Source organism: Eulemur rufifrons, chromosome 8 (genome assembly GCF_041146395.1).
Source record: "Eulemur rufifrons isolate Redbay chromosome 8, OSU_ERuf_1, whole genome shotgun sequence".
Taxonomy (NCBI): domain Eukaryota; kingdom Metazoa; phylum Chordata; class Mammalia; order Primates; family Lemuridae; genus Eulemur; species Eulemur rufifrons.
Window position 1 is genome coordinate 79,643,059 of NC_090990.1, and position 14,346 is coordinate 79,657,404.

At 34.8% G+C, this 14,346-nt stretch overlaps 1 protein-coding gene across 1 annotated transcript in view; it reads right to left on the reverse strand.

Annotated features, from left to right (window-relative positions):
- SASS6 (SAS-6 centriolar assembly protein) overlaps positions 1–14,169 on the reverse strand; it is a 38,473-nt gene extending 24,304 nt beyond the window's left edge. The window contains exons 1-7 of the mRNA XM_069478287.1: positions 13,987–14,169; positions 8,956–9,016; positions 6,567–6,646; positions 6,045–6,149; positions 4,798–4,969; positions 4,092–4,157; positions 3,103–3,222 (exon numbers count right to left, since the gene is read on the reverse strand). Of these exons, the coding sequence (XP_069334388.1) occupies positions 3,103–3,222; positions 4,092–4,157; positions 4,798–4,969; positions 6,045–6,149; positions 6,567–6,646; positions 8,956–9,016; positions 13,987–14,051 (669 nt within the window). The 5' untranslated portion in view covers positions 14,052–14,169. The remainder of the gene's footprint in view (positions 1–3,102; positions 3,223–4,091; positions 4,158–4,797; positions 4,970–6,044; positions 6,150–6,566; positions 6,647–8,955; positions 9,017–13,986) is intronic.
- Positions 14,170–14,346: the final 177 nt, after the last annotated feature.

The window sequence follows — 14,346 nt, forward strand, 5'->3', positions numbered from 1 at the left end:
ATAGAAAGAAATTATCTGGACAACCAAAAATACATAGAAAAAATTAGCCAGGCATGGTGGTGCCTGCCTGTAGTCCCAGCGACTTGGGAGGCTGAGGCAGAAGGATTGCTCAAGCCCAGGAGTTTGAGGTTGCCGTGAGCTAGGCTGACGCCATGGCACTCTAGCCTAGGCAAAAGAGCGAGACTTTATCTTCAAAAAAAAAAAAAAAAATTCTCAGGCAGCAATGAATAGAAAACTTTCTCTCTCAAATGCAGAGAAAACATCATACCTAATGATGAGATATTTCAGTCATTTACCAAAAAAGACTAGAACAAGATAAGGATCCACTATTATTCAACACTTTTCTGTACAAGAAAAAAAAAGGACACAAATCTTAGGAAGAGACCAATTACTATTTTTATGTCTTATATATCTACTTGGAAAACCTAAGAAAACTACAAAACAATTAGAAATAATATGTAAATTTAGTAATATGGATAGATATGATATTAATATATACTTGCAACAAACAATTATAAATTTAACCACAGTGGTGGAGGCAGAGGAGTGGATGGTCTGTCCCATTTATAGAGCAAAAATCTGTAAAATCCCTACACAAAACATTGTTTAACAAAACCGTAAAAGAAAAAAAGAGAAGAGGAGGAGGCAGGGAGAGAAATAAAGAGTAAATAAGCCTATTTTAAAGAAATACAACCTGAATAAATGAAGAGATATATCTCTCCATTGAATGAGGAAACTCTAAAGATAATCAGCTCTTAACAACAGTCCAGAGATAAACCCAAGTACATAAAGGAATTTAGTATATAATAAAGATAGTATTTTAAATCTTTGGGGGAATATGGTATTGGAACAAAGGACTAAACGTCCAAAAATATCTACCTTATATTGTACTCTACAAAAATATATTCCAATTAGATTAAAGAGCTAAACATAGCAAGAAAATAACAAAAATAACTAGAGTATTAGAGAATATATTTCATAACCTTGGAGTGGCAAAAGCTTTCCATACACAAAATGAAACCTTAAACCACAAAGGCAATGACTGACAGATTTGATGACATTCAAGTAAGTGGTAGTACGTATGGCAAAAGACACTGGCAAATGGCAAATGATAGGCTGAGAAAAATATTTATAATACACATGATAGATAAGGTGTAATATCCTTACTTTATACCATTAAGAAATGAAAAGGCAAGCCACAGACATAGAGAAAATATTCCCAATGTGCATATCTGAAAAAGGACTCACGTCTACAATATGTAAATAAACCCTACAAATCAATGAGAAAAAAATAGGCCAATTTAAACATGGTCCAATGACTTGAATGGGTACTTCACAAGAGAATATTCAAGTGATCAATATGTATATGAAAAAGTGTTCATTATTATGAGATACTATTACACACCCACAGAATGGCAGCGTAAACTTGTATACACACTTTGGGAAACTATTCAGTGGTTTCTACTAAAGCTAAACATACACCTACACTAGAATCCAGCCTAATTCTAACATATACCCAAGAAAAATGAGTGCATGTGCCCACAAGTAAACATGTACAAGAATGTTCATGGCAATTCAATAAATAATAGCAAAATAACAGAAATAATTCAAATGCCTACTGACAGAAAAATAGATAAATTATGGTATATGGTATATTCGTATAATAGGATACTACACAACAATAAGAAACACACTAGAACATAATTGAATCTCAGAAATATGCTGAGTGAAGGAAGCTACATACAAACACACACACATTGTAGGATTCCACTGAAACAAAATTCAAAACCAGGCAAAACTAATCAATGATGATAAAAGATAGAAGTATAATAACCTCCTGTGAGAATATTACATGGATAAGGGAAGGTGCACAAGGGAACCTATAGAGGTGTTCAGATTTTCTGAATCATAATTTGGGTGAAGATACACATAAAAAAATCATCATGTCGTACCCATAAGAGCAAAAATCTAGTAAAATGCATAAAAAAATAAAATTTAATATTAAAGAAGCTATAATATAAAAGGTAAAAAAAAATCCATACTATAAAGCAGTAGGAAATGACCACACAGAAAGGAGGAGCAAAAAATATTAAAAAGTAATCCACAGAAGAAACAAAAATGGTCGAAAGTCATTTTAAAAATGCTTATCGTCACTAAAAATAGAAGCAATATAAATTAAAACAAGTACTACCTTAAGTACTTAAAAACAAGTACTAGTACAAGTACTTAAAAACAAGTACTACCTTAAAACAAGTACTACTCTCAGGTGGCAAATATTAAAAAGGTTAATAATAATGTCAAGACATGGGGATATAAGTATCCTCACATATCTTTGGGATTGGATTCCATTTGATTCAACCTTTTTGGGCAGAAACTGTGTAGTATCCATCAATATTTTATATGGATACATTGCAATTTCACTTCTAGAAACAAAGAACATTCATTGCAGTATTGTTTGCAATAACCAAAATTTTGGGTAAGTACTTAAATAATTTAGTTACATCCAAACAATGAATATTATGCAGCCACTAAAAAGGAATATTTGAACTTATACAGAATGATATCTATGATGTCACGTTAAGTGAAAAAAAAAAAAGTTACAATCAATATATCCAGTAAGACCCGACTTGTATAGAACAAAACCAAAACCCACTATATGTGTACATATATACCTATGAAATTATATAATTTAAATGATATATATTTGTGATTATATAAGTTTATAAACAAATATTATAAATTGCATATGATTTACATAGAGAGAAAAGTCTGAAAAACACACATAAAAATGTTTATTCAAAGACTATACTTTCAGGAATTGTTTCTATAGTTTGTTATTAGAGAAGTTTCTCTAGTACAATCAACAAAAGTTTCTCTGTCTACATGTTTCTAGGTTGAACATGTAGAAAAGTTAAAAAAATACTAAAAATGTTTATAGGTTATCTCTGGGTAGTTAGACTTTGCAAGAAAGACTTTCAATTTTTATTTTATATACTTCTGTAATGTTTAAAACATTTAAAGCAAAAATATATCACTTTTATAATTAACAAAATGGCCAACAGTAATAAAAAATATTTTTTCAGTTTCCTTTAATGTTCTTACCTGCAAGGCTTTTTCCTTCTCATTTGTTAGTTCCTGAGAGTGCTTATTTGTCAATGCTGCTGTGTGTGATGCCCATTCGTTCCGTAACTTATCTAATTCTTGGATTTTTTCTGATAATGTCTATAACAGAGTTCAATATAAAATATTAAGACAGTCTCCTGAATATGTTATACTTCTGATTATAACATAGCAATATTTATAAGGCTATTAAAGAAAACAAAATTACAGCTCTTCAGGACATACTCGAAGCCTTTTCCTACACAGATTTTTGAACCTGAGAAAATTAAGATTAGAATAAAACCAATCTTAGGTCAAGCTTAACCATCTTTAAGCTTTTAGTTAAATCTGGTTCTTTACCACCAAATCCTTTCCTCTGGCATTAAGAAATAACGCAACTCAGGATGGAGCAAGTCAGTTATAAGGAGTAGTTCACTTATTATACATAAAACCCAGTAAGTAACAAAGTCCCCAAAAGGGCCATGTTGTGCAGGGATATTTTTGTCTGAAGCCATGCAGCTTATCAGATACTTTGGCCTGCAATTTCAAGGTCTAAGGGCAGAAATATGGTAGCTATGACTGAAATGATGCTAAGCCTATCAGAAGAATTAATTCTAAATATAAAAGAAGGAAGGGAAAGGTTTAGAAGATAGGAAACGAAAAGCCATTTTAGGTTGGAGGAATGAGGTGAGTAAAAGGAGAGTAGAGAACTAATATATGACTGACACTATACATTATCTTATTTACTGAAGACTCAAAAGGGAATATTTCATAGATTGAAGATAACAGAAATGTTTGGGTGGAATAAAATATCTATTAATAAAAGAAAAAGCATCAGATTAAGATAATTAACTGGCAGGTAAAGGGTGGTAAAAAGGAGAGGAAATTCAATGGCGGCATGTTTTTAAAGAAAATTACACAAAAGCTTGGAATTGAGTCAAGAAGTCAGAGCCAATGTCTGGATGAGTTTAAAAAAATGAAATATGAATTACCTTTTGCGTGAAGTTCAGTTGTCTAGTAACATCATCTAGTGATTGTGTCAATGATAATTTTTCTTCCTATATATAAAAATAATAAACTGCAATTTACAATTTAATCATCTGTAGCCATGCTACTCAAAGTGTACCAAGATAGAGCATCAGCATCATCCTGGAAGCTTGTTAGAAATGCAGAATCTCGGGCTCCATCTCAGATCTTCTAAATCAGAATTTGCATTTTTAAGAAGATCTCCAGATAACCCGTGCACCATTAAAGTTTGAGATGCCCTGATCATTTGACTAAAAAGACTTTCTAAAAACTCTTAAGCAGCATCTCTATGTTGTTTCCTTGTGCCATATACCTTACACAGCACTTTGTAATTTTCAAGACACTTTCATATATTTTATGTCATTTAACATAGGCTAGATAGGGTAGATATTTCCATACATATCTACCAGTTGATAAAACCATGATACAAGAGTTAAGTGACCCGCCTAAAGTCACAGAAAATTAGTAACAACTCTGGGATCTGAGTTTCTTAATTTCTGCTCTAATTCTCTTCTTGTTATACCTTAACTAAATGAAAAACAATAAAATAAATTTATTACATGTTATAAAACTTTATTTAGAAAACAAAAACTTATGGCAATATAGCTCTTTAGTGATGTAGTAAAGACATTGTTACTTATTTTAAAAGAATAACTTAAATTTAAATCTTACCTTGCTACATTTCAAACAGCCTGCTAGAAATTTCTTTATCTCCACATCATTTCCAGGTAAAAGTTTTAGTGAGAGGTGTGTAAGATGCTTAAAAGGATTTGTTTCTACCACATTTAAAAATACAGGTGAGTTATCCAAAATAGCTGCTGGAGAAACTAACTGTAGTAAAAACCTTTGAAAAGAAATGTTGCATTATAACACATTTATGAAATTGTGAAACTCTCTCATTGAATCATAAGCTCCACTACTTAGAAAAATCAGGAAAGGGCACGTATTGAAAACATAGGAGTCAATATGAAAGGACTCCCAATGGTAAAAGACAAGATAAATTGGGCAAAAAACAGAAAAAAGATTGATTGAAACACAGTAAATATATAAAAGTCCATGAGTTCATAAGAGACAAATGCGAAAGAAAGCAAAAATTAAAAACAAAAACTCATTGAACACCACAGAAGTAACTGGAGTACCAGCTTAACTCTAGAAATTGACAATTTAAAAGCAAAATTAAGCATTTATCCTTTCCTCATGACTTTTCAGAGTAATCAAATAGCCCCAATTGATGAGGGAAAGTTCTTCTTTATGAAAGAATTATGCTTAAATAAATATGGGAAGTGATAGATTTGGAAAAGTATGTATTTTTTAAAATTTATTTTATTATTTCTTTATTTTTATTTATTTAGAGACAGGTCTCACTCTATCACTGAGGCTGGAGTGCAGTGGCACCATCATAGCTCACTGCAGCCTCGAACTCCTGGGCTCAAGGGATCCTCCTGCCTCAGCTTCCCATGTAGCTGGGATTACAGGCACGCAAGCACGGCCACCACACCCAGCTTAGAAAAGCATCATTTTGTAGTTCCTAATGAAATAATTGATTCAACAACAATCAGGAAACCAATAAATAAAAGTTGATAGCAAACTTTACAATGACAGGAGAAGGCACCACACACACGCACACACACAAAATCTTATTCTTCTCCTTTTCCCAGATCATTATAAAAACAGATACTTGATGTGTTAAATATTTCAAGTAACTTTAGTGGCTATGTCAAAACATGAAAATTAAGAGGTAAGTAGTTGCGATTTTAATCAAGATTCCTTAAAGTTTGAGATTCAATGAAGCCCAAATTCCACTTTTAAAAATAAACAGGTGTACTTATAATACATGTAAAATATTTTGCCATCAACTTGTCTTTTGAAAAATATGTCTTAAAAGAAGTTTAATAATGTAGTGTTCTTATGTGACTTACCTTGGAATTTCTTTGGTGTGTTCTTGAGTACACTGCTGAAGGAGATCTATAAATTTTTGTGGGAAAGCTAAGAAGTCTACCAGAAGGCCTTGCTGGAATTTTAAACTATACAGAAGACAGGGAAAGAAATTTTTTAAAAATGTAATTACTTTAAATTTAATTATCTTTAATTATAATTAACACTCTGAAAGATTCTTTTTTTATTCATTGAACATCTATCATAATCAAGAACTAAGCTAGGGAGCTTTGATTTTTATAAAATTTATTCAATGAGAGGAAAAAGGTCAAAAAATTTAGCTAAAGCTCCAAATTTCTGAGTAGTTTTAAGCAGAATTCTGATAATCCAAGAGATATTTATTTTCAAAAATACCCTCAATAATTACAGTACAAATAGTCTAATATTCTCAAAATAACTAAATGTTCCTAACAGGTATGTGCTTCAAAGAGAACAGTGCCAATACATTCATAACACTTAGAAACTTACTTATTCCTAGATTAAATATGAGAAAAACAATTAGTTACCTTTGAAAATCTTCCTCAGATATAACAAGGTTATATAGAAAAAATGGATCCATGTCATCGGTCAGACGGATAACTAAGTCCTAAAAGAAAGTTTGTAGTTTTTTAACATTTTCAGCAGATGTGGCTTTTAGAGTAATTTCTTTCTTCTTGGAAGTAAAATGAACCAATAACATCAATGTATCAGTTATACTTCAGATAGCTTTGTGTTCTGATGCTGCTGGTTTTTTATTAATCTTTAGAGAGCTAGAATCTTACATGGGGGTAGATATTCTGCTCCTTGAGAAGCACATGGAGGTCTGTAGAAGTTAATTAAATGCTAAGAGTTGAAGGCTTAAGAAAATTTAGACCCAGCCCCTTGCTGACACAATGACAAAAATATTCTTTATGTATGAACATACCATTCAATTATATTTTCAGTTTCCCTCAAGTTAATTGGTTTGGCATTTTAAAAGTGGCAAATATACCAGCAGAACTGACAATCATCCACCCAGGAAAAAGGAGCTTTTGTCTGTCTGGCAGAGGACAGGGGTGTCAGGTGACAGGTTGCCAGCACTGCTTCTGAATAGCCTATTCTCTTACTCCAGGTGGCCACTGTTTTCAGTCTCCAGTGAAGTGGGTACCTTTCATAAAAAACTAGTTTCCAGGTAGTTAAATTTATAGCGTAGCAGATCATCATAGCAGCTAAAGCTGGCAAAAAGTACACCAAAATTATGCACTTCAGAGAACACTGGTGCAAGGAAAACAGGGTAGAGCTACAAGATGACGTAAGACTAATAAAGAACTAAGCATTCAGATTAAGAATAACCATGATATAAAATCTACTCATTGCTACTGAGGAACTGCTATGGTCCTAGAAAAATCTAAACCACTTATGAGTACAGCTAGAAAATGAAGAGATACAGCAGGCATAAGGAATAACATGTAAGAAGTCTGATATATAATCTCTAACTGTGGAAATTAGCAATCTGGGTATTTGCTCTGCCTCAGAATGCCTTGTTCTTGTGCAGCTTCTATTTAAGTACTTCCTGAAATCCACCCCAGGATGCTATTAAAAAAACTAAAGCGGCCGGGCACGGTGGCTCCACCTGTAATCCTAGCACTCTGGGAGGCCGAGGCGGGAGGATCGCTCGAGGTCAGGAGCTGGAGACCAGCCTGAGCAAGAGCGAGACCCCCGTCTCTACTAAAAATAGAAAGAAATTATATGGACAGCTAAAAATATATATAGAAAAAAATTAGCCGGACATAGTGGCACATGCCTGTAGTCCCAGCTACTCGGGAGGCTGAGGCAGAAGGATTGCTTGAACCCAGGAGTTTGAGGTTGCTGTGAGCGAGGCTGACGCCACAGCACTCTAGCCAGGCAACAGAGCGAGACTCTGTCTCAAAAAAAAGAATGAAAAAAAAAAAAAAAAACCTAAAGCTACTACTACTGCTAGGTCCCTGAATGTGTTCAGGGAAAGCTATAATACAGAGAAAATAGGCGCTGTATTTCTTAGCCCTCTATTCTACATCCTTAGTTCTGTTAGTGACTCATACTTTTGAAGATCATATGGGACTAATGCTTTAAATGCCTCTCTTCAAAAGGTAAAGTAAAACATTCAAGAAAAGCTCCCTGCAGTACTCCAATTTATTCTGTCCTCATATTTACACCAAGAAATGCCAATTTTATAAGGCAGCGATATACATGTATATTCCAGCAACTTTTTTTGAGACAGGGTCTTGCAAAACCAACCTGGTTTTGAACTCCTGACTTCAAGTGATCCTCCAGCCTCAGACTCCCAAATAGCTGGGATTACAGATGAGAGCCACCACACCCAGCTCCTCAAGCAACTTTTAAGTACACTGGGCAAACCTAAGGAGACTGTCACCCCAAATTCTTCTTGTATGCTTTAGAAATATATGGTATAATTATCTTTTAGTTGTCTCAGTAGATTCCACCACCCTAGATTTGCAAGTTACAAAATGGACCAAAATTATCAAGCAAGATGGGTGTAACAAAATCACATTCTTTTTTTTTTTTTTTTTTTGAGATGAGACAAGGTTTCACTCTGTCATCCTGGCTAGAGTACAGTGGCATCATCATAGCTCACTGCAACCTCAAACTCCTGAGCTCAAGCAATCCTCCTGTCTCAGCCTCCTGAGTAGCTGAGACTACAGGCACGCACCACCATGAGTAGCTAATTTTTCTATTTTTTGTAAAGACAGGGTCTTGCTCGTGCTCAGGCTGGTATTGAACTCCTGGCCTCAAAAGATCCTCCGGCTTCAGCCTTCCAAAGTGCTAGGATTACAGAAGTGAGCCACTGGGCCCAGCCAGATCTAAGACTCTTAAAGAACAAAAATAATTATCTATAATGTACAGAAATTATATTTCAATAAAGAAATAAATACCAACCTTTCTGTGAACTGGATTAGAAACTGATTGTAGTTCAATGCTCGCTCTAACACTTACTCTCCTGTACGAAAAGATATGTCCAACTATCAGAAACATTGACATGAAATGAGTTATCACTATCATCTGCATTAATTAAAGTTTTCAGTCTTAAGCTACTAGACTTTCCACAGGTGTTCTCTAACTTAACAGATGTTTGGAAAGCACACTGGATTTGAAATTTAAGTTCTTATTTTTCCACTAGTAAGTAATGTAGCAGTTTTTAACCTCAGGCTAAATTTTTCTCATCTGTAAAATGGGGATGTTGTGAGGATTAAATGAGATAAACGATAAACAATGTGGAGTGCCTAGTACTGGCCTGGTATATAACATTACTGCCCTGCTTCTAAAATAACACCTATTGAAAGATAAACCATCAATTTAGTAACAACTTTTCACATTAAAAAAATTACCATTTCAAGTGATCAAATTGATTTATGAGAGATTCCATTTCAAAAACTTAAAGTATTAAGTAATGTTGGAATGCTTAGAATGTTTAAAATCAAGGAAATAACATATTCCCTACACTTATGCATATACAAAATGTTTTTTCAGATCCACAAACTAAATTTGCTCAGTATATTCTCTATGCAACATATCCACAAGGGTACTGTCAACAAGTTATTATCTCTTAGCCTAACTGTAAGTCCTGACAGGAAGAGACCACAGTGTTCCATATCTATACTGCACCTTAGAGTATCAAGAATTGGAAAGAGGCATGTAAATAAAGGTGCTCATAAATTTTGCTCAATTAATCAAAGTGAGCAAAAATGCTTAAATAATTCAGAAAATGCAAGGAAAACTTAGAAACATCTATGCACGAATGGCTCTCAAACTATTCTGCTTAGAATTAAAAATGTTCTTTGATGTGCAGGTAAAAAAGTAAACAAACAGAATTTGTTCAATTTTAAGCTATTTCTCTAGAGATTTACACCTTTTTCACACTTTACTACCTACTACAGAAGTAACGAGTACAGACATAGCAACTGAGTATTGATAGAAAAAATAATTGACCAAGGCTAGATTCAACTGTTTAGATTTTTTTTTAACTCTGACCTATAATTTTATATTAGTTTAAAATGTGTCATTTTAGTTAAATTTCTTATTGAACATGATTGGATGCTAAATCTTAGTTCAAATGATGAGGTTAAATGTTACCATAACTTGTGTCTGTTACCTGAAAAGGAACAAAAAGAACTGGTCTACATCACAAAGATAGGAAGAACTATTTTAAAAACAAGAGAATGTGTTGTTTCTATTTTTCTAGTATCTAGAGCAATGTATGTGAAACAGATTACAGTCCTACTCCAATTCCCCTTAAATTAAGCTTTCTTGAGGGAGAAACTCCTCAATTTCCTAATTTGGAAGATAAGTGAATTCAATCAGGTTTGTGAAGGACTACAATGCCGTTATGTTTGGTTTTGATCTTTTGAAGTATTTTCTTGTTTATCCTGACATAGTGGTATGATACGGCAGTTGATACCTAACTTTATATGGTGTTTCAGTTTTAAAAGCCCTATCATACTTCATAAATTTGTAAAAAATTCAAGAAGCATCCATTTAATAAAGTGTTCTTTACATAATTCTATTAGAGTTATATTACTATGATAATTTACCAATCATATTAATTATATTGTTGTATATATTCCAAATGCCTATATGTACTAAATGTTAGGAGAAAAAAGAAAGGTCCACAAATTAAACCTATTCCCCAAGTTTACTTCAAAAACACCTCTAGAAATATAGAAAAATATGAGTTTTCAAGGGATATACTATCTGAAATCACACATCTTATTTTTTCCCTTACAACGGTTAATGTCATAAGAGCAATATAAAATCAATAAAAACTCAATAAAAGATGTTATTTCTCATCTCATAAATGTCACACTCGGAACAATGCATAAATCTACATAATATCCTCCCTGTGAGTTAGATTTTGCTAGGTGTTCTTTTAATAAAAAGTATCTTAAACATTGGGCATTGGCAGAATTAGATTCTAGCCCACCTCTGCCGCCCAGTAGCTGTGACCTTAAACTCTCAATTCAAACAAATAAAAGCTACTCTAAGCCAGGTACTGTGGTGGGTGCTAGGGATACAAACAGAAATAAACACGGTCCATGTTCTCCAATTGAGATCAGATTAAATGACTTTTCCCTGGATTTGTTTCTGATTGCACTAAGTGCTTCAAGAGAGGAGAGGAAGGGTTACTAACATTGAACACCTATACTACTGAGTACCTGCCAGGTATTTTACATATATTATCTTATTTAACAGTAGTCTTGTTACGTAAATATTACCTCTTTTACGAAGAAAGAACCTGAGGCTGACAGAGTTACATACTTGTCTGAGGTCACACTGTAGAGCTCAAACCAGAACTTAGATCTTTCACCTACACCACTCTAATAAATGAATAAAGGCAATTAATTTAAACAAGCAACTTTGAAGAGTCTTTATAGTGAAACGATTTAAGACACACCTTGAAGGTTATGAAAGAAAAAGCATTTGAGGCAGAGGGAACAACAGTAGTAAAGATATGGTATAGAGAGAATATCAGATACATTCAGAAGATAACAAGAATTCTTGTGTGACTAGTATATTTGAGAGACGAGCTTAGGAAACAAAACTGAAAAATCAGGTTGGTGTCAAACCATAGGTTTCAAAATTCTGCATTACTTTTCTCCAGAGTTCCTTTATCATTACTACTGTCCTCAAGTGAATTTCTTTCTCTATGACTTTAGTATCCTTCCATTACTTTATGCATTAATTACACTTTATTAATAGCTAAAGTTTAGTGAATGCTTACTATGCTCTAGGCACTATTCTAAGCACTTTATATGTATTAACTCATTGTATTCTCATAATAATTTCATGAGGTAGGTACTGTTATCAATTTAAAGATAAGACACAGAAAAGTTAAGTAAATGGTACAAGATCAGTCAAGAAGTGGCAGAACTGGGATTTAAAACCAGGTGATCTGGTTCCAGAGCCTGAACTCTTAACCTGTGCTATGCTGCCTCTCCAAGGAAAATCTTTTTATTTCCCCTATTAAAGTGTGAATTGCTTGAGAGCCAGAATGATAATGGGTTTTTGTTGAGGGTTTTACATCCTCAGCACCTAGGACAGTTTCTGGTACATAGTAGGTATTTGTTGAACTGAACTGGCTTTGAATACTCAACTAAAGAGTACGGGTTGCTCTTCCTATAGGTAGGGTACAGCAAATCATTCTGTAAAAGACCAGATAGTAAATAGTAAATATTTCAGGCTTTGCAGGCCATAAAGTCTCTGTCACAAATTACTCATCTCTGCCCTTATTATGCAAAAGCAGCCACATACAATTCATAAACAAATGAGTAGGGCTATGTTCCAATAAAAGTTTATTTGCAAAAACAGTGGGCCATTTGACCCATGAGCTCTAGTTTACTGACCCCTGCTACAGGTGATAGGAATCTATGAAAGGTTTCTAAAGAATAGGAAGGAAAAGGTTGAAATTGTGTTTTAAGATTAACTGTGATGACAATGTAATGAGATGGAGAAAAGCTAGGCGTTTCAATACTGGAATCAGAAGTGCTGGCCCCCCACTGTTCATTCTAGAACGGTGTTGCCCAATAGAGATACAATGGAGGCCACAAATGTGAGCCATGTATGTAATTTTAAATTTTCTAGAAGCCACATTAGAAAAAATTTTAAAAGCAAGTAAAATTAATTTTAATAATATATTCTATTTATCAAATATACCCAAAATATTGCCTTAACACATAATCAATATAAAAATTGAGATTTTTACATTCTTTTTTTTTCATAAAGTCTTCAAAATCCAATGTGCATTTTACACTTATAGTACATCAGTTCCAATTAGCCCCATTTCAAATGTCCAATAACCACATGTGGCTAGTGGCTACCATACTGGACAGCACAAAAGAATGACCAACCTGAATAACATACAGATCTCCAAATACAGCTGCTGATTTTGGTACCATCTCCTTGCCTGGCTTGCCATTGATTTTGGAACTAATTCTGAACTATGTATATTACAGTTTCACATTACTGGCAACTCAATAAGGCAATATCTTCATTTTTTATGTTACATTTCCACATCATTTAGTTTTTACATACATTTCGCACTTAATCCTCATCACAATCACGTGGGTAGGCATGTTATAAAAGTTTTACAAATGAGGAAACAACGTTCAGATAAAAAAAAAGATACAGCTATTGAGTGGTGGAACTGAGAAAAAGAAATTAAATCTCCTCAACCTACTCAAATCTATTTAAGCTCCAATAGCACAACCTCTTTAGTCAAAGTTGCAACTCTGCATTTAACTATGAGACTGGCCTTTATTTCCTCCATGGCTGTAAACTCCGTGAAGAAAAGGACTGTTTTTCCTGCCCAGTGTATTCCCTGTGCCCAGCAAGGTGTTTTACAAGATGGCAATATTTATTAATGAATTAACGAAGTTTCTGATTTTGTTTTAGTCCGTTAAATGTAATTTACTTTTTTAAGGAACTAATGTGAAAAAGAGCGAAGCACACCATGAAGTTGATTTTTTAAGTTGAAATTTAAATTTACTTTCAACATACTTTAAAGGAGTACGGGGGAAAAAAGGCTGGGAGCGATGGCCTGAGTGCTAGTGCTGACTCTGCCATGAACTCGCTGTGAGCCTTCGCGTAAATTATTTAACTTCTCTGGACCAGAGTTCTTATCTCTAAAGGGAAGAGTCTATCATCTCCACGATTTCGTTCAGAGCTAGGATTTTTGACATTAACTTGATGTGAGTCGGCTTCCCATTTCCTCACACCCTTCCTTCGGTCCCCTCTCCAACTACCGACTTGGTGAGAGAGGTAACCATTAGGTACCAGCTGGGTTCCCTATGCGCGTCCTGGGGAGCCGGCTGGGCACCCAGCCGCAGGCCGGTGCCCACTGGTCGGAACCGCCATCTTTTCCCATTGGCCTCACCACAACCGCCACCCGCCGGAACCCGGTGACGCGAACCTCACCTCTCTTCGCAGTCTTTGCATTTCACCTGCAACGGGACTAGTTGCTGGAACAAAACTTGGCTCATACTGGCCCACTGCCCCGGCCGCTGTGCGGAAAAGCCCAACAGGCTCGGCCCTCGGTACTACCCTGAAAGACGTACACGTCCGGATAGAGTTTGAGTTTGGCGCTCAGCTCCAGCGGAGGAGGCGGGGAGAGACAGAAAAACGGAGGGAAGACGAAGGAAGTTTGGGCCTCGCCAGCCACCATCACTTTCTTCCGGTTTTACGGAGGATGGGACGAAAGCGGTTCGGTAGTTCCGGGCATTAACCTGCGTGGCAGGATCCGAGGTAGCCATGTTTGTTAAGGGAAGGGGACCCGAA